At 46.4% G+C, this 21,788-nt stretch overlaps 1 protein-coding gene across 1 annotated transcript in view; it reads right to left on the bottom strand.

The window, feature by feature from the left end:
• Nucleotides 1-21,788, bottom strand: part of Tcerg1l (transcription elongation regulator 1 like) — a 206,752-nt gene that overhangs the window by 141,401 nt on the left and 43,563 nt on the right. The window contains exon 4 of the mRNA XM_004625567.3: nt 19,678-19,875. Coding sequence (XP_004625624.1) covers nt 19,678-19,875 — 198 coding nt within the window. The remainder of the gene's footprint in view (nt 1-19,677; nt 19,876-21,788) is intronic.

Here is a 21,788-nt window from a genome sequence, read left to right as displayed (position 1 = left end):
ATGCAGGCAAAGGAAGCTATGCCACATACATAATGCGAATCAGATGCCTTGTACAGTAGCAACGTGCACTTTCCTGTTAGACTATGGGTGTCTTACTAAAGCCCACAACAAGGGCACATCTTCAGTGACCACAGAATTGGGACAGCAACCATCTGCATGGTCACCCCCCAGCCCAAAGGATATCATGTGTATTTCCACTGCTCATATCAGGTTCTGTTATTTCTCTCCCCAGATGCTACCTTGAGAAAAATGAGTACAATAAAAATTATACCTTATTCAATAAAATTATAAGGATGTTTGAGCTCAGCTTGGGATCTGTTCAATGCAATGTGAATGTTAAACATGTAACTGGGAATGTCACAAAGACATTTGGACACTCGGAACCAGGCCTAGGTAATGGTCAACTGGGACAGAATTCAGGGGCAGCAACAAGGAGGCAGAGGCTGAAGTTGTCTGAGCCTGGGTAGTTTTGTTGGAAGTTGCAGCCACAGCCCAGGCTATTGTGCTGTCGTGGAGAGTGGGCCGAGAAAGGAGAAGTCCAGGCTGAGCTCAGGTTGCCCATGCTGAGACGGAGGACAGAGGGGAAAGCAGGTCAGGACAGAAGACGGTCAGATGGACCAGGCACAGGAATGACCTGGAGGAAAATGTACACCATTCCAAGGAAGAGTAACTCTACCAAATGCTGATGAAACATAAGCAGAGGAGCCCAGAGAATTGACTGGATTTAGGAAAATGCAAGACTTTGCTGATTTTCCTGAGTCATTTCAGTGCCATGGAAGGCACTTGAACTGAGTTCAAAAGGGTAGAAGGCGAGAGACTGAACTGCCAGTTACAGTCGCCTTATCTGGAGAGGAAGAGAGATGCAGGCTGGGGGCAAGAGGAAGAGGCAGAGTGAGACAGGTCCCCAGACCCAACTCCCACGTCTGCACAGCTCGGAGCCCTCAGAGCCCCGCTCTCAGGGGCTCTCCTTCTGTGCAGCCGCTCAGGAAGCAACCTGGAGGTCATCCTTGACTATTTCCTCTCACACCCACAAGCATCCTATCAACCCAGCTGTCATCTGAACCTTAAAGTCAAATCCAAAACTCGACCTCTTCTCAGCACCTAACTTCATCTGCCTAATCCAAGCCTGCAGCATCTCTCTCATGTCTGTCACAGCAGTTCCCAGCTACCTCTCCAAAAAACAAACGCCCTCACCTACAAAAGCTTCCATGTGATATGTACACATATCACGGAGGCCTGAACACGGACAGCAGGGACTTCTAGGAGCACACACCATGCTGCCGGCTTGCGCTCCGTGACAGAAGCAGCACAGGAGAGCACCGCTGCCGGGTGCCGTGCTGCCCTGCAGAGAGAGGGCCTGCATCTGCCCGGCCTCTGAGTCCACCCACCCCTAGAAAGTGCCCCAGCAGCTTGTGGAGGACTGCGGAGCACCAGAAAGAGGCAGGAGTGAGTGGCAGCTCCCAGGTCCTCTGATACAGACTCTGGGTTCTTCCTGCAGAAGTGGCGAAGAGGTGGCCTCTCTGTACTCACTACCAAATATTCAGATTTTCCCCTGCAAAAGGCTCTGGAAAGGCAAGGAGACAGTACAGAAAGGAGCAAGAACAAAAGGATTCAGTTAGGAAAAGTCAGATTTGAGGCATTTTGCTGCTGAGGAACTTATTTTCTTAAGCAGCTAGAAGGTCACTCCGGACACCTTAGCAAGTACAATTGCATCTGAAAGGAGAAGTCGGTGCCACCAGCGCTGACTGCTCTGACTGCTGCATCCCTGAGAGAGCCTGTCGCAGTCACACCTGAATCCTTGGAGCACAAGAAGCAAGCTCCTCCTTTAGATGACAATGGTAACTTCAGTGCCTTCTCAAAATAAAAAAAGCCCTAAAATACATGGTTTCAATTGTCTTTGCAGTTGTAAAGACTGTCAGATTGTAGATACCCTGAGTCTAAAAGTAGAGCGGTTGCTCTTCCTTCTTCTCTGGGCTCTCCATGGCTGGGAACGTCATGCGTGTGCTGTTGTGCACGCCTGTGCGTGCGTGCTCCTGCTCTATCACACACAGCAGTGTGTTATTCATCTTGTGCAGCCGAACAGTCACTGGAAGCAAAAGCATTCAGGTCAGCAAATGAGAACCTGGGAACCGAAAACAATATTCTGCACATGCTCAGAGAACAGCTCCAGCGCAATCTTCTCCCAGCAAAGAAGACTCTGCTTACAGAAGCAGCAGACACCTGCTGGGCATCTAGAAAGAACACCTTGAGCAAGCCCGGGTTGTGCCCAGGCCAAGGCTCCCTGGGAGCAGCACAATTTGGGCCATGTGATTAATAATGAAGGTCAACAGAAAAGGCCCTCAGTGCAGCAGAATCAAAGCCCACTCAGAGCACACTGGAGTCCAGGCGGGTCCTTCCAGAGACATCTATATAAAACCACCTGGCACAGTGGGGGCGAGAAGCCGTCCCGACGGTCTGCGACTGTAAAGAGGCAGAATGGAATTGTGAGTGCCTACGTAAGAGACAACTGTAGCGTACACAGAAGGAAGACCGTTGGAAGGTTTGCAGTCTTTATTTTCTTATTTATGCTTCTCTACCTATTTCTATAAACGTCCAAATAAGTGCTCATCACATCAGTGACAGGGAAAATCCTATGAGTTATAAAATATACAAAAGAAAACACCAGCCAGAAAAAATACCATTGGCTCCTCAACTTCTAGACTTGTGGCCATTCTGTCCAGGACTTTGGCACAACTGGAAAGGGACAGGTGACTCACACTGTCCCCAAACCTGTCTTGCTCCTATGGATGTGTTTCCGGCTGTAACGAAAATCAGAACCAGTTTGGGATAAGAGATGAAGAGCGGCAAAGAGAAAAGGAAAGTATGGGTGGAACCACCAAGCATGAACAGTATAAGGGCCCGCAGGAAAGGCGCCCAATGTCCCTGGGATGATGGCTGTCCCTAGGGACAGTGTAAGGAGGGCCAGTGAGTGCATGTGCGAATGAGACGTAGACAGAGACCAGAGGTAGCAGGGAGACAGAGGTGCATGAAAGAGGTGAGACAGAGAGAGAGACAAAGACAGGGAGACAGACAGAGAGAGACAAGACAGGCAGGCAGGCAGAGAGAGGCTCTGTGCTTTTTTGTCCTTTTCCAAAGTCCAAATAGCTCAGCAGATTAAACCACTTGCAAGCAGGCTCAGGGGCCGGGGGTTCGATCCCCAGGCCTGCTGTGGGGGCCCCGCCCCCAGGGCGCACTGAGATGGCAATTGAGACTGGGCGTGGTGGCTCGTGCCTGTAATCCCAGCTCTTGGGAGCTGTAAACAGGTGGATCACTACGAGTCCAATCTGATAGTGAGGCCCTGAACACCCAGTAGATGCTTCCCTAAAATACAAAAAAAAAGTCCAATATGCTCCTCAGCAACAAAAACTCCCCCCAGTGCTGGCCCCTGTGCTCTCATAGAGTCACTTCCAGCACCCCCCAGTTCCCTGGCTGGAGGGGAGGGAGCCAGGTGTGCCTGGACCCCCTCATCCACAGACGCTGCCCGTCTTCCACCAAGACCCTGCATTACCTTCTCCCTTCTTTCCACCACCATTGCTTATAGCATAGTTTCTCATAATGAGAAATGCAAGGTATTTTTTTTTAAAAAGTAGAATTAAAAACACATCACAAGAAGCAGGAACATAGAACTTCTGAAAAGGGAAGAGGATCAAGAGCTGGCAGGAAGGGTGAGGAGGAGAGAGGCAGGGGATGAAGAAAGGTGTGTGTGTGCTGTGCCAGCCCCACAGCGAATGTCACCACAATGGTCCTCAAACGTGTGCTGCTGATATTTTTATCATGAAAAGCAACCTACAGATTGAGAAATAATATTTGCAAATTATACGTCCAATAAGGGGTTAGTATTCAAATTGTGTAAACACACAAACAGTGAGGACATACAACCCAACAAGCCTAAAGAAATCCCAAAGGATCCTAAGTAAACACTTCTTCAAAGAAGACATACAGATGAGGGTTGGGTATATTAAAAAGTGCTCAGTATCTTCACTGTCAGGGAAATTAAAATCAAAATCGTGATAAGACATTACACCCCTTGGGTCAGGGAGACAGCTCAGCAGCATACGCGCCTGCCGAGCAAGCACAAGGTCCCAAGTTCGATCCCTGGTACCACAAAATAAACAAACTAATTAATTAATCAATTGAGCTATTACACCCCTTAGGATGGCTATTATTATAAAGACAATAGATAATACATGTTCTGAACGCTTTGGAGAAAAGCAAACCCCTGTGTAATGTTGGCAGAAATATAGATTGCTGCAGCCTTTATGGAAAACACTCTGAAAATTCCTAAAGAGATTAAAGATAGAACCAGTACTTGATCTTTGAGATTCATGCCCGAAGGGGTGAGATCAGCACCTCAACGAAATGTCTGCACCCCAGTACTCACTAAAGCTCTGCCTGTAGGACCTGAGACATGGGGACAGCCTAGTGTCCAATGACACACCAAGTGACCGAGGCAGGAGTGAAGACGGTTTGTATGAAATGGACTAAGGCAGCACAGCAGGAAAAACATTGCACGGTATTACTTATATGTGAAACCTAAAAAGTCAAATACACTGAGATAAAATCAATGGAGACAAAGCAAACATTAGGGAAGTGTAAGTCAAAGAATACAAAGTAGGAGATATTTTTAGGACCAAGTCTGAAGATGTACAGCATGAGGATGATAATTAGTAATAGTATGTTGTAGTCGGGATGTTACTAAATGAAGAGATTATAGCTGCTCATGAGAAAGGAAAATAAATGGGTACCTACGTGAGATGATGGGTGTGTTGCTTCACCCTGGTAACTATTCTATTATCTATACGTATCTCACGGCATTACGTTATATGCCTCAAATACAGACAAAGAGAACCACAGGGCAGATCTGTGTTGAGTAGTAGGATAATAAGAAGAATATGCCTCTGTCTTCACTTCACCAGCCTCAGCTAAGGAGAGAAGGGACAAACGTGGTGAGGGGAACAAGGTGTGTGTCCTGAGAGCCCTTGAGCGGAGGAGCTGAGCCTAGAAGGCTGGGCTGGATCGCTGGACAGCAAAGGCCACTGCTGAAGAACAGCTACACAGGCATGGCAAGAAATTAAAAATTAATTAAATCCTATGAATCACTTTATATCAGTAAATTTGACAACCTAGAAAAAATTGACACGATCTCAGAAGAAATTTTTTAAAATTGATTTAAAAAAATATAGGAAACCAGACAATCATGTAGCTAGTAAAAATTATTGAATAATGAAAGATTTTCAAACAACAAAAAGTAAAATATATTGAGTTCTGACTTTAAGAAATGGATTAGATCTGTCTTATAGAGATTAGTCCAGAATATAGTAAGAGAGCTTGATTTGTGACATTCCACACACAAGACCACATAACCTCTGATTCTATCATATGGAGATTCAGGAGGCCTTGAGTCCACAGAGACAGATTAGAAGTTATCCAGGGCCAAGGAGGGAAAAGGGGAAGAAGGGAAGAGAAAGATTCACATATTCAGGGCTTCCCTTTATGGGGAGGAAAAGGTACTAGGACTAGATGACCAGGCACTCGCAGAGTTGTGGGTGTCCTAGACGTTACTGAATTAAACATTGCAAAAGAGCTCAGGGTTGATTGTATGCTATGTGACTTTTAACTCAAAACGTGCACATCCATCTCAGTCATGACATGAGGAGGAAGCATTTGGACTTGCCAGGGCAAGCACATCTGGGCATGGGCCATAGAGGAGGTTGGCTTGGAAGAAATTTACATTCGACCCAAAGCACTAGATCTCCCGGATCCAGAGCCCACACAGGACAACGGCATACTAGGCCAGAAGATGAGTGCTTCCTCCCAACCTTGGGCTGGTGATCCTGCGTGCAGCTTCCCCACACTACCACAGCTCCACTCCTCTCTCTGTGGCCAGGTGGATTGGATCTCAGATGAAGACACAGAGGAGTGTGCAACAAGGTTGCAGAAGACAAGGAAGTGACTGCTTTTCCTGCTGGGTGCTGCTACTGACAGCAAACCTGACCAGAGAGGTAATAGAAAGCCTTCTGGGGCAGGCACTGTGGGCAGAGGAGAAGTCCTGGGCTTTACTTCAGAGCAGCAAATGTTTCTCTGCATGGAGTCACTGGCTTCCCTTGCCTTGTCTCCACTCCTGCCTGTGCTCCAATGCTCTGCCCACCCCAGCTCTTCCTTCAGCTTGACCGACAGTAAGCTCTTCAAACTCACAGGCTCTACCCTCCTTGTCAGGGCATAGGGTAGGGCCAGTGTGTGTGTCTTCAAAGGACCCTTCTCTTACCCCTCCCTGGGATGTGTCTCCCCCTTGTTCACCATCAACCACGTGTTGCACATTGGTGACATGGAGCATCCTCTTGGTGCCCTGCAAGGTAAGTCTGCTGTCCACTTGGGCCAGTTCCTGAAGGCTGCATTATGTCCTAAACTCTGAGCATTTAACTCATTTTTGTGCTGAATGGCGTGGAAGCATCTCCATGTCTTCTCTCCAGAAGCCAATGTGAAATGTGGCTAACGACACTGAGTGAGGGGTGGGATCAGTAGCACCCACCCTTCCCAAGTGTGCCTGTGCACAAGGACCAGGACCTGGAGCACGGTGGTAAACTAATGACCTTTTACATGAAGAAACATGCCTACACTACTCTGAAGACAACAATATGCAATATATTAATTATTGTAACTGTCCTACTAACCTGTTTTGAAACTGTCTCATTGCTACTTCTTTCTCAATGAAATTAGTATTAAAAAATAAAAAGATTTTTTAAAAAAAATACATTCTCCAGCTCTCAAAATAAAAGGCTTGGGCAACTTCCCTATTTACCCAACAGGACTGAAGTCACATGCTGCTCACAAGAGGACCCTTCTCCCTGCACACTAGGCAATGAGGAAAGGCAATGCTGTGACTGTCTGATTTTAGCAATCCAGTCTAATCTGGCCATCGGCAGTCATGGTGCACTCTTCATCTGCTGAGTCAGCATCCAGTGAACATTCCTCGGAGAGGAAGAGGCGCTAGGTACATAGATTCACGTCCTTGTGAGCACTGACCAGGACGCACAGAGATACTGCAGTGGCCCTCCCCTAGGCCATGATGAGGAGGACACAGCCATGAGTCTGATTAGTTTACTGTCAATCAAAAGAACAACAAGACCCAGGCCAGTGTAGGAGCTCATGGGCTGGAAATGCCTGGTGGACTGAGCTGTCAGGCAGGCTTTGTGGTGGACAAGGATCTGCATCAGATGGACTCCACAGGAGTGGATGTTATCCAAGGAATAAGGAATGGCCACTGTGGTGCTCTGCGGTCACCAGCAGCTGGGGTTTGGTTATAGGTCTGACACTGCGCCAGCTCCTTTCTCAGGGCCTCCTGAAAGCTCTCTTTCTAGTTCCCTGTCTACATGAGGTGGTCCTCTAGCTCTTCCCTGAACCAGGCTCACTCTGCTCCAGGACAAGACACAAAGGAACTTAGACAAACCACACCACAGCACACACTATTGCTGTTCCCAAAGTTTAGGGGAGAGGCCCCACCCACACCTGGCTCCCTGGGCTGTGGCAGGCACAGGGATCCAGAGGTGGGACTCTGCCCAAGACTAGAGGTACACCTCTCACCAGTGGAAGCACCTCCTCAAGACAACTAACCCACTGTCAGCTCACTAGTCATCGACTGGGTGTCAGTTCTACAGAGGACTGTCTTCTCTAATCCTCTTTTCTTTCTCCCTAGGTTTGAGCACAGTGAAGCCAAACACTGAACACAAAGATGCACTGCCTCAGTTCTGTCCCCACAGCAGCCTAATATCACAAGCAGCTTCTGTATCTGCAGATCATGATAGCTTCAGGGTCTCCAGGGCCAAGCTTTGCCCCCTAACCCAGTGAAAGGTCTTATGCATTCCAACTAAATCCTTGAGAAGCACACAGCATGGCCATATTCCACTGAAAAGAGGAAGAAAGCAAAGGAAAGGGTGTGGCTGCCACAGGTACTGACTGCTACCACAAGAGGTAAGCACCCACCAAGACTATTAAAGCTTCAGTGCAGGTCCCAAGGGATGCCTAGCAGGGTGTTGCCGTAGTCGGAGTCAAGCAGCACAGCTTCCCAGGGGAAAGGAGTGTGGAAAGCCCCCTCCCAGGAGCCCTGGGAGCCCCGGGAGATACGGGTAATGGAACTGCAGGCCTGAGCCACAATCAAGTGTGAGCACAGCTGGCCTGACACTGTTGCAGGCAACAGACGGACTAGTGCCACTCCAAGATGCCATCCTCTCTCTCCCTCCTGGAGCCAGTGACTGCCACAGCCTTGCAGCTGTCCTAGACATCCTGCCTGTGATGAGATTGGCCTTCCCAGCACTTCTGACACTCCCTGAACTGTAGCTGGGCCATTTCACACCACACATCTCTCCCTCGTTACGCAGCCTGCGGGGCCTTGCTTCCTTCCTTAGGACCTGGAGGGCATAAGCGTTCCGGGCACTTTGGCCCCGCCTGACATCCTTAATCTCTTCTCACTGGTCAGGAGCCACAGCCAGTGGTTCTGTTTCCTAACTGCACTTATAGATGGCCGTGCCTGGGAGAGATGAGGTTAGGACAACAGGATGTCTCTATGTTCTTAGGTCTGTTTCCCAGTCAGTCTTTAGCATACAGTACCCTTCTCAAGGCTCTGAAATATTCCAGGAAAATACAGTGGCAGTGGAAGTCTCCAGATTTAAAACTGGCACACCCTTTGTCCTCTGGGTCCCAGGCTTGGTCTCCAACTGTCCTGTCATCAACGTGCCTCTCACCCCTCTCTTCCTGGGACCCAGCTCCAGCCTTGCAGGTCAACCTTCCCTCTGGCCTCCTGCCTCTACTGTCACTGGCCCATCCCAGCTCAGAGAAGCCCTTCATTCCTGATGCCTACATGAGCACAGATCCTTTAGTCCCCCCTCCATCTGGGGCTCTCCCCTTTAGCCCGCTCCTACAGCTCCCACCAAAGCTCCCCAGCTTCCCCAGAAGGGCACAGGGCTCTGAGACAGCTGCTCACACCTTAGCAACGAGGTCCCCTTTCCTCTTCGCTTTTCAGTTCCTGTGTCCCACAGCGCTAATGTTCCCTGAAATCTGGCTACAGGAAGCCTATGGCAGGAGTTAAATCAGAAGAGGGTATAGATACTAGGTCGTCAGAAATTTAATTTACAGTGAAAGTGTAAGCAATTAGATATTTTATCTGTTTTTTACTCAATACTGTTCTGACACTTTCTAAATTCCCTAAAATGAGTTCCATGCACATGTTTATGAGAACACACTTGTATCAGACTTGGAGACTGGCGGAGTCCAGAGGAGACCACAAGGGCCTCTTTCAGGCAGCTCCCAGCACACACAGGATCAGAGCTACTTTCTTTTCCACACATTTTTTCTAAATTATAGTTAGATGCATATAACATATAAGCTGGCAATTTTAACCACCTTTATCATCTCTACATGTACAGTCCAGTGCAGCAAGAACACTCCAGATGTTGTACAACCCTCACCATTGTCCATTTCTTTTCAGTCTGAACCTCTGCCCACCAAACACGCGATCTCAATTCCCATTCCTAGCTCTGGGCACTCCGGTTCTATTTTCTATCCCCAAGAATCTGACAACTCAGATGCCTCACACAAGCACAGTCAGATAGCATTCACCCTTTTGTGCCTGACTTATTTTACTTGGGAACATGTATTCCAGGCTCATCCCTTTTGAAGCATGACTCAAAAATTTCTTTACTAAGACGTCATGATATTCCATTCTACAGGTGCCCTGTACTTTGTTCCCCCATTTTTGCATCAACAGATGCTTGGGCAGCTTCTACCCTTTTGCTATTTTTAATAAAGCTGCTATGAAAATTGGTATTAGAATATATGTTCCATGTTATGCCTAAGATGTTTGATATTCAGACAGATAATGGGGTTAAGCTCAACTGCCTATGTTGTAGAGTAGTAATAATAAGCTTCTCTTCTGGAGGGTTAACAACCTAAGTACACAGACCAAAAATTAGAAAAAAGAAGGGCTGCAAGGACAATCAATATTTTAGCCCTAGCCTTTCAAGGTTATAGGAGAACCTGTACTGTAACATCATGTAACTCAGTTGTGTCCCAAATTTTCTGATCAAGGAGATTATGGGGCCACAGAGGAAAGTGATCGATGATACAGAGTGTGCCTAAGGAGAGTCACATGGAGAGAAAACATTCTCTCAGACTTTCACAGAGAGCAAATTGGTCAAGCAATAGCCATGACTCATCCACATGGCTGACGCTGACAAAAGATCTACAAACTGCAGTATAGGGTTTCAGGATAAATCCTGAGGGGACTTGACTGACCTTATCAGATACAAAAGTTACATTTCTTAAGGTCTTGCTTTATCTTGGTCTTAACCATCCAGCAGAAAAGTATAAAAATGAAGTATAAAAAGTAAAGCCATATTAATAGGCTGAGCTGTAAAAGGCTTAAGTCAACAACTTCTGACATTGCCAGTCTTACAGAAAACCCACTACTATAATGGACTATTGGACTATATTGGAATACTTTGCTGAATTCATGCAACTACAATATTTAAATGACAATGGAATGCCCTTCTTTGACAAAACTAACCAAAAAAGGGGGATATAAATGAATGACCATTTTGTATCTGTATATTCAAAATCATTAGGATAGATATACAGCTGCATTCTCTTGATTCAATGAATAGAGAGATTTGTTCAAATAGTGTTTGTGGACAGGATATCATGTCTCCATCTTGTACAATGAATAACCACTAAGACAACAATATGCAATGTACTAATTATTGAAACTGTTCTAGTAATTGGTTTTGAAACTGTCTCATTGTTATTTGTTTCTCAATAAACTTATTTAAAAAAAAAGAAAATTGGTATTAGAGACCTTGACTTTGATTCCTTTGGTATATACTGAGAAGTAGACTTTGTAGATATTTATTTAACTTTTTAAGGACTCAAAAATATGTCATTCAGATATACCAGGCTGAGCTACTTTGAAGCACCAACCTTGCCTTGAGAATGTTTGCTCAAATGAGACTTCCACATGGCCTCTAGAAATTTAGGCACTACGAAGGGGAAGACCTCAGCTCTAGACAGTACCCAAATAAACCCAGGCCCAGATCCCTGCAAATATGCAATCCTCCTTGGGGCACTGGTCTTGTTTATGTGCCACTAAGGTGTGTTTGTCCTGGATTCTTCAGTGGAACTCTATCTTCAGAGTTCTTATGTGTCCTAGAACATGGGTCACTCTTACTGCCTCTGATGCTCACTGGGCATGAACACTGTTTCTGCTACTGATATTATTATGGTAGACAGTGTTAGACAGAAATGTTCTAGGTAGTCAGATAGGACCAGACCCTCAAAAGAACCAATGTGAAAGGCAAGATGCCCTGCAACTGTGGGAGGCAGAGGCACATCCTGCTATGGGCCAGACCTCAAAATAAAAGATTAAAACAAATGTACCTATACACCTCTTAAGGATAAACATCAGAGATTGATATTCCAAACAGGTATCTATCACCCTGGAAAGCCAGGAAAAAGCTACTAACCCAGTCCCCTACAGGAAAGACCCTTGTTCTGTATTCACACTCCCTTGTTACATGACTCACTTCCCCATTTGATCCTGATGTAATCAATTTTACTTGAACAATTATACTCAGAATCTTATTGACTGACCATAAATTGTCCCACATCATGCCCACCCTGTGATTTTCCAAGCTTCCTACCTTGGACCTGCCTCCCATCATGGATTTGCTCTATAAAATTCCCTAGAAAAGACAGGTTCCTTGGCAACCCCTTTGGGATACCATCTGTCTCAGACAGAAACTTTCTTTCCCCCAATAAATAAATTCTACTCTTAACCTCCATTATTACTAAAATTGACTCTGCAATTTCAAAGAGCACAAACTTATACCAGATTTCTAGCAGGTTGGGAGTTTCTTTTCCCTATATCATTATCACAAATGTAATGAAGTGGTCAAGCTGGGAAGGGGCCAGCTGCTCTTGATATCTTGAGCATGTGAAGAAAATGCTTTGGCTTGTGGCCTCAGCAACACAATCTAACACAGCAGCAAGCCTTCTCAGAGGATGTTTTTCATTAAAACACCAACAAATGACCTTTTCCTGTCTGCAGTCTGTTTTATTTTTCCCACAGTCCCTACAAGGCCTCCTAAAGAGGACCCCATCTTGGACATCAGGAAGACCCATGCAGAGCAGCACTAAGCACAGTGGTGTGAGTGAGGCTAAGTCTTCTCCACCCAGGATGGACTCCTGGTGCAGGGCCTCAATGCAGCAAGAACCCAGCCTGTGCAAGCTCTGGACCTGCGCCTGCCTGGCCGCCAAACCTCAGTTTACCTAATGTCCCTCAGCAGCAGCAGCCCAGCCACAGTCTTTGTTCATTGGTCATTGATTCTTTATTTTTTATTTTCATTTTATTAATTTACTTATTTATTTTTGCAGAGCTGGGGATTGAACTCAGGCTCTTATGCTTGCCAGGCAAGCGTTTATTCTACTGAGCCATCTCCCCAGCCCTGGTCATTGATTCTAATGCAAAGCCTATGGCTGGCATGTGGATCAGTGAGATAACTGGGAATGAAATTCATAAAACTTTTGGAAAGGGGGAGCTGATTTCTGGATTTCCCTGCCTGTAGCTAGTCCAGGAGTTTAAGTGACTTTGCACTTACTGGCCTTTAATAACTTTGTCTTCAAGCTTTGTGCAGTTTAAAGGCATTTTAGTTAAAAATTTGGATTCCAGAAAATTCAAACCCTACAAGAATATAATTATCAGAGCTTAAACAGTGTGTTGAGCTCCCTCATAAAGTACCTGATTCTCTGAGTTTCCTGGAGATTCTACTTAATGTTGGCCAAAGCATAGGAAGTCTATCTGCCATGTTGAGGAAGACCCAAGGCATGCATATCTACTGTTTGCGGTGCCTGGGCCAGGCAGGAAGTGGAGCAGCCAGCCAGCACCCCAAGGTGTCTCTTTGGAGAAGGCCTCTTGTGTGGTGGTTGTGTCCATTCAGGAGAGATGCTTCTTTTCAAGCTTTTGCTATTCAGTGGTGAATGAAGTATGGAGCCCCTGCTCTCAAAAATCTGAGAATTCAGAGAAGAGGAAATGAACCATAAGTAGATACCAAAGAAAATTCCAAGATAAATGCTCAGCACTAAGAAGTTTATTCCAGAGGTTATTTCAGGACAGAGAATTGAGACCATCCCTCAGAGTTGAGGCAAGAGTGACAGAAATACCACCAGCTACATGCAGTGCTGGGTGGCTGAGAGAAGAGGACCTGGGGTAGGAAAAAAGGCCAGTACAAAGGCTCTGGCCAGGGGATTGGCAGACTGGAAGACAAATGGAAATTCCCTATTGGAACTAGAGCATACTTGGAGGAATGGGCTTACTTAGGAGGCCACAGGAAACACAAGCATTCTCTCTCTCTCTCTGTCTCTGTCTCTGTCTCTGTCTCTGTCTCTGTCTCTGTCTGTCTCTCACTCACTCACTCGCTTCCTTTCTCACTTTCTCTCTTTTTGAGAGGAGTTTGACATAGCAAATGAAAAGATCCTGAACAGAACAATGGAGTTCGCGATCACCATTGGAAAGTGGAGGTACCTACTGAGAAACTGCTCTGTAATTTCAAGCCCAAGCCCCACGGAAAGCAGGTGACGAAGTTGAGATGGCAGTTATCTCAGATGTGCATGCAGGGGGCACGAAGGCAGAGGAGACCCAGGGCTCCAGAGAGCTGACAAAGGCCCCAAGGGGTGCCCTAGCAGCGTGGCTTCAGCTCTGGAAAGAACGCACATCCAAAGGAAGGAGGCAACAAAGATGTGCGGGATTTCCTCAAGCCCAAACATTGCCAACTCTGGAAGTGTGCTGTGTGGTGTGGCTCGCAGGGAGAAATGTTTATCACTAGAGAACAGGCCTGTGCTGTACCCACCAGCCTCAGAACAGACATACAAAGGAGGATGCATCCCAGCAGAAGACAGTCGCTCAAGAATTCATGACTATGGTTATGTTTATGTAAAATTCAAAAGAGCTCAAACTCTGCAGTACATTGTCTGGGATGACACATTTGCATGCAGTAAACATATTTTTAAAAAGCAGCAGCCGAATGATTGGCACACATGCAGGGGCACAGCTACCTCCGGGATAAGGAAGAGCAAGGCTGCCGAGAGGGAGGGGACCAGGAACGGCTACTTGCTTCTCTCAGAGGAAGGCATCTGGGGGACTGCGACATTAACATTTCTTACGCTCCACATAATCATCTATATGCTTTGGATACATAACCTATTTCCCGTTTTTCTTTAAAAAAAAAAAAAAAAACAGTGGCTAGAGTTAACAGTATAGACAGCTAATGTAGACAAATTGTGTGACGTTTCCCAAGCAAAGATGCAGAGATGAGGCTGCTGGAGTTATGAGATCAAAAGAACACCCTTTCCTGGCTGCATGACCAGCACCTCGTGGGTAGGAAGGGCTCGGTGCAAGGCCAGAGCTTGCTTTCAAATCCTATATATTAATATAAGCAAATCTGCTCCCAATGCAGCTAAGTGCGGAACTGTCAGCTTTGTATGCACAGTTGCATTCTTAAGAGAAGCTCACTTATCACAGGTAATAAACTACACAAAGGTTTTGTTTATTGGTTGGTTAATATAGAACTATTTTTTACTAAAGGCAGCAGAATCCTTCTCATCAGAAATGCTTGTCTTTCTCCCAGGGTCCAGCAGAATTTTCAACGTTTTGGGGTGTAAGCAATTCTGTTACTACAGTGTTAGAATATTTTGGTCCCTAGAAAGCTCTAAATGTTAATATGTATTATGACAGTTTCGATTATATTGGAGGAGAAAACAATTCTGAGATTTTTCCCAAAAAGAAAGAATCCATCCCTGAAGGACTGGATCGCGGTTGTCATAGAACCTGTCTTAGCATCTGTGGATTCTGCTAATGAGGAAAGCCGATGGCCACATGAAAAGCCTCGATGGTAGCATTCCGGCTGGGAGACTTCTCTGACTTGTTATGTGGTTTGGCTGGCAAGTGACTGGCAGAAAAAGAAAATAGTCGCTCCCCAGCTGTTCTGTGGCAGGACAACATGCTATGTTTAAACCATTAAATAGTTCTGGAAGCAAAAGAACAGGTGGCAAATGATCTCCAAGGCAGATGGTCCCTTTTAATATTTGTATTTGATAGTAATTTGTGCTACAAGCGACTATAACTACTCATTCATATTTCACCTTTGTCACCCGAATGCCCAGGAAATGGTGGGCCAAGTTTTTCAAATAAATACCATCATCTTTTAATGGATAAATTCCTCCATTTATCCCATCCAAGAGCGGGAAGCACATCAGTATCTTTGCAGAAAATACTTGCCATGTTCGCACAAGGTCTGACCAAAATGGTGGGTGGGTGAGACGTCTTGACCCTCAGGACACCCAGGGAGGTATCTCTGTTCCTTTCCTAAGATCTTCTATTTGCTTTTCATCCTGCTTTTGATAAGCACTAAGAAGTAAAAAACACTAGACCTTTGGCCCTCAAGGTGTTTGCTCAATAACATGAAGCCCGAAGATATAAAAAAAAGCAAAGCAAGCCATTTCACTGACACCTGCTCGTGGACCACGGCGGCAGAGACGCTGCTCCGGCAGCCTCTTCAGAGGCTCCCTCCAGCTGTCCCAGCACACACGGGCAGCACAGAGGGCGGCAGAGCTCCAGGCTCTTCCTGCCATCCACCCGAGCTGTGTCTGTGCCTCACGCTCTGAGTCAGGAGCAGACCGATAAGTAACAGCATTAGAAGTGACGCTGTCAGAAGAGCAGCTCTGCTCAGGCCAGCAACGAGTTCATGGCCCCTCAGATGGGACATGGCTGAGTTCAGCTCAGCTAACCTGGACCTCATTCAGGCAGCAGGCGAGAAAGACACAGCCCACGAAGGGGACAGCTGTGTGAACAGACTGCCAGGGGCAAGAGGCTAGTGGGTGCCTGGCCGGGAGAAGTATAAGCAGCACAGGGGCCGCCTGTGCAGAGAGCTCTCCAAGGAACAGAATCCAGTTTACAACTAGATTTGGAGGCTTGTGTGGCTCTTTAAACACTCTCTGGTAACTTCCTTGCAACTGCAAGCCATGCACGTAATTAGGTGTAATTCTTCTGGCTCTGTCTCCTTTCAGCAGAGCCTGTTCCCTCTAGAGTTTCGCAGCTAATAGAGCCTGAGCATCCCCAGAGGAGCCGCTCTGAGCTCACACACGGGATCCTGAAATCTGTCAAGCGGCGTTGCACTCCGGATGGAAGCACTACCTAACTCTTAGACCTGAGTCATGTGGACCGTGGGGCTGAACTAAGGGTTGTGGAATGCGAGGCAGCCACCCCAGCCCCTGCCAGGAGACCCCAGGAGCAACCTCTCCTGCTGCCACAACCCAACTGCTGCTGAAGAGCCTCCAGGAGGAAGAAGGTGCACCGTGTAAGGCCATTGGGCTTTTATCACCAAGCAAAGGATGCAAATCAAATAGCCTAGTTCCCTTATTTACAATGAGGATGAATATCTCCCAATGAAGAATAGGATTGCTCCCTCATAGCTCCCTCAAAAGTCATGAACTCTTATAGCATCACTCGCACAGGGAGCAGACTTCACAGGACCTGCATTTTCGGTCTGCAGAAGCCCACAATATTTGGCTGTTGGCATTGTTCTGTTACATCCCCTCCCTTCCCGCTACCAGTTAGCGCCCCATGCACACTCTCATTTCTTTGCCTTCTCTTATTTACCTATATTAAGGGGTGTCAGGAATTTCCTAGTGAGCACCCCATCGGTACAGGCAACGCCTCAGCCTCACTTATCCTACTGGTGACTGAATTAGAATCAGCTCTGAATGGCCCTAGTGGGCAAGGAGCTGTCCATCTCTCCTGTTCCTTCAAGCCGTGGCTCCCTAAAAGTACTCAAGGGAATGAGATCAAAGTTTGCGTCATGAGCATGATCAGCCTCTCCTTATACACTGCAAGCACGGAGAGGAGACCCCTGGGACAACGAGACCCAGTAGAAGTGTTTCACTCAAAGCACTCCTGGCAGGAGTACACACACTGGTATATACTGAACCAAGCTCGGATGAGGTCACTGATCTTGACCAGCCCTAACTGCATTCCAACCTCAACCTGTGTTATGTTGTCCAGAGCTTGGTTCTTAGAACCAATTGAATCCGTATCAACAGCACCGTCTTTGCAGATGCTGCAAGGCCTACACGTTGATGCCTTTCTTACTGAGTGTACACAATTACTGACTCAAACACAAAACCTTCAAGAATGACAAACATAAAAAGATGCCTGATTCTTATGGGATTTCATAAATCATGTAAGATCATGGAGAGTAAAACCATTCTGAGGTACACAGATTTATGTTCTAAGATGAATTTCCTGGAAAAATAGCATCAGCCTACATAAATGTCATTGGACTGACGGATCTCAACAAACATGCTGACACAGCTATAACTGTGGACTCTGTACAGAGATTATCCAGTATCCTCGTGCTTTAGTTCCTCATTGTATAAGCATGTTCATTGACATGTGGAAACAGAAATACAATTTTATTCTTGAGAATACAGTGACCTACTGATCAACTAATTTAGCAAAGCAATATAGAAATACAGAACTTGAAAGATCCAGTTGAAAGAGCACATTAGATTATCCAGAAAAAAAAACCTCAACAAAACAAAAACACTCTACAGAATTGGAAAGTATTAAACTAGGCTGACTTTCTATTACAAATGTGTGTGTACATGTACGCATGTGTGTGTGTGTGTGTGTGTGTGTGTGTGTGTGAGAGAGAGAGAGAGAGAACTTAGTGGTAAGTTTTCTGTTACAGAGAATCTAAGAATTATACAGGTTGAACAGTGCTTTGGACAAGGAGTGTTTTGGATTTCACATTGTTTTAAATTTTGGAATATTTGCATATACACAATAAAGCACCCTGGGTATAAGACCCAACTCTAAACATGAAATTCATCTATGTCCTATGGATATATATATATATATATATATATATATATATATATTTTTTTTTTTAGAGATAATTTTATACAATTTTTTAATCTGCAAGAAATAAAGTTTATAAAGTTTTATAGTGTGCAATTTTCCACTTTTTTTTTGGAACCGGGGATTGAACTCAGGCTCTTGTGCTTGCCAGGCAAGTGCTTATTCTACTGAGCCATCTCCCCGGCCCCTAATTTTCCACTTGTGATGTCACATTAGAGCTCAAAATCTCAAATTTCAGAGCACTTTAGATTCTGAATTTCTATATTTAGGATGCTCAACAAATTAATACAACCTGTCATAGAAGTTAATATTCATATCACATGAACAAATAAAATGAAAGCACTAGTGCCACTCATAAGAATGAAGGATTTACTCCGCGTCCTTGGGAATGGTGGCTGCGGTTGCTGCATCGGAAGTAGACAGTATCGCCAGGTTGGCTGAGACACACAGCATACTGATCCCGGTCAACACACAGACCCATGGCAGTGGACATACCAGGTCCAGGCCAGGACCCCAACCTCTTCTCCCTCCTGAGTCCCACATCAACACATCCGCCCCTCTCAGAAGGCAAGAGTGTTTACCAGGCCCTCCAGCCCTGGAACAACAGCTCCCATGGCTCTGGGACAATCCACATCCCCTAGTCAGTCCTGAAGGTGGACTCACCGGTTTTGGACCACCGCCTGACCATCCCAGGCAGGGATCAGCGAGGCTGCAGGCAACTCAAACTCAGCCTTGTTGCATCACAGGTGCAGACGCCTGAGGCTTGTCTCGTGGACTGCCCTTGCTCCCTAACACATGCTACACAGGAAAATTTCAGCACTGGGCGCTAGTAGGTTCTTGCACAACCCTTCTGAAGAGTTCTCAAGGAAGTCTTTCTCTCTCTTTCTCTCTCTCTCACACACACACACACACACACGACACGCACACACACTCGCACACATGCACGCATGCACACACAGAGCCAGTTTAGCAAGGTCTGGCTCTGAACAGAGGCCCATGTGACCTTATCAGATACAAAAGTTACATTTCTTGTTATACAGGTCTCACTCTTTCTTTGTCTTAACCATCCAGCAGAAAATTATGAAAATTAAGTATAAAAAGTAAAGCAATATTAATATGATGAGCTGTAAAAGGTTCAAGTCAACAACTTCGGACATTGATAGTCTTATGGAAAACCCACTACTATTATGGACCATTGGACTATATTGGGATATTCTGCTGAATTCATGCACCTATAGTATTTAAATGACAATGGAATGCCTTTCTCTGACAAAACTAACCAAAAAAGGGGGATACAAATGAACAACCATTTTGTATCTGTATACTCAAAATAGGATAGATATACAGCTGCATTCTCTTAATTCAATGAATAGAGAGGTTTGTTCTAATAGTGTTTGAGACAGGATATCAAGTCTGCATGTTGTATAATAAATAACCACAAAGACAACAGTATGCAATGCATTAATTATTGAAAATGTACCAGTAAAAAAAAATAACATTGAGAGAACCTTGCCACACCCCATTGAATGTTTCTCCCATTCAAACGTCCCACAGCGCACACATCCAGAGCCGGAGGTAGTGACCAGGAAACCAAGTGGTGCCTGCTAGCCCAGCCTCACTCACATGCTGTAGAGTCTGGGAAGAGCATACAGTCCTCAGGGACAGCACTTTGAGTTTACCTGAGAAGGGGGTCGTCCGCAGAGGTATTTTGATGGGTGCCAATGTCAGGAAATGGTATGGCTGCACACTGGAGGGGGATGGACCCCGGAGTCCCTCGGGGTCCACAGAGACCATGGCGGCGGCAGCAGCAGCTGCAGCAGCAGCGATGGCAATGGTGGGACGGTTGCTGATCGGCTTAAGGCTGCTGTGGCAACCACCTGTGGAAGAGAGATACACAGTCAGCCAGGGACAAACGATGTCTGTGAGCGATGGATACCCACCTCCTGAGGGCAGGACGCCGGAACCTGGAATCCAAGCAAGAGTAGCACCAGTTCACTCTAAAGGAAGCCCACCTTGTGTGCCATTGCTGCAAAATGAATGACTGTGATGAGTTCTCACACTATCAAAGCGTGCACCATGGCCCTGGCGCGCGCACACACACACACACACACACACACACACACACACACATCACTATGTGATGCTCAGTATTGTGATACCTCATACAGTATTGACAGTCATGAGGGCAGGAGCAAGACATGTGTGCCTTAAAGAGAGAATTCTTCATTGGGATACACACGAGTGATATGTCATCAGAAATGAATGTGACCAGTGCTGTTACTCAGAGGAGTCACTGAGGTCAGCCAAGTGAGGAACACCAAATAAGAGAACAGATCCACAAGAATGGACAGCGGTGGGTCAAAACAGAGAGGGATCTCCATAGCACACAGGTGCAGCTTATCACTGTAGGATGCAGCAGACCACTGGTGGCCCAGTGGAGAAAACAACATGCATCACAAATGTGAAGAGTCCCTGAGGAGGACTCAGACGCCAACGCTGAAATCAAGGATGAGCATCAACGTCATGAAGGTAGCTCACAGGACATCAATGAAGCAGATCGCCTGAGTCATTCAGTCAACCGGTCTTTATTTAGCTGATCTGCATTTGTTCAGGTACCAAATAAGTCCCATATCTAAGGGAGAGAGCAGTGAGCCAGGCAGAAGGACCACCTCCCGAAATGTGGCTCTGAGGGAGGAAGGGCATGCAATGTGTGTGTGTTTTTGTTTGTTGATTTTATGTTATAGATGGAAGAGCACAAAGGTAAAGGCAGAGAAAAGGACTCAGAGCCGGTTTGCAGGTCTGTAGCTAGGGTGGTCAGGAAAGTCTGCAGGGGAAGGAGATACAGAGGTAAAGTCTGCACATGGCAAGGCATGGAACAGCGCTGGCACCTGGGTGAAGAGGTCTAGGAAGAAGCAGGGGCAGGAAGCACTGAGGGCCTGTGGCAGACACCCGGCCTGTGTGCTCCTGGAGCTGCAAGAGAGTGAGGAGGCCAAGGCAGAGCAGACGAGGGGAAGAGTGTGGGGAGATGAGGCGGTGAGGTCTGCCAGGGGACAGCCCTGCCACGCAGGTGGACACAGGCTTACTCATGACTTGGGTGTTTGCTCAGAGGGAGGCAGGCCATGCGCGGGGGTACAGTGTACAGACCGGGGGAGGAGCCTGCCCTGCTGCTCCTGTGGACAAGCTCCTCGGGGCTGCTTCTGGAGAAAAGACAGGCAGGAAATAGGACTCAGCTTGGGAGGAGCACAGTGACAGAACTTACTGAACATGGACCCCAAGGAAGGATCCAGATGGGTGCAGAGGAGGTATTTCATGCTACGATGTCAGACGCATTGTCAAACGGCACATAAACAGTGGAAGGACAGCTTGAATGTGAATATATCAAGATGGCAGAATTAGAGTTGATTTCCTCCTCTCTGTCTGTATTTTCCAAAATCCCTATTATGGGGCATATATGGATTTTAAAAATATTTGTAATGTTTAATCAAGATTTAGATGGGGGAGCTGGGGAGATGGCTCAGTGGAATAAGTGCTTCACTGGCAAGCACAAAGGCCTGAGTTCAAACCCTAGTTCTGAAAAGAAAAAAAAAAAAATATTTTAGGCAGGTGAGATAGCTTGGTGGTCTAAGCACCTGACTGGTGAGTGTAAGGACCCAGGTTTGATCCCCAGTACCACATGCTGTGCTGGCCCCAGAACCCCAGGCATAAAGGCACACGCCTGTAATCCCAGAACTGGGGAGGCTGAGACAGGAGGATCACTACATCTGAGCTGCGTAGTGAGAACCTGTGCCAA

This window comes from Octodon degus, unplaced genomic scaffold (assembly GCF_000260255.1).
Source record: "Octodon degus isolate 3935 unplaced genomic scaffold, OctDeg1.0 scaffold00010, whole genome shotgun sequence".
NCBI classification, from domain to species: Eukaryota; Metazoa; Chordata; class Mammalia; order Rodentia; family Octodontidae; genus Octodon; species Octodon degus.
The sequence above is the reverse complement of the archived record's forward strand: the minus strand, read 5'-3'. Positions and strand labels throughout refer to the sequence as shown.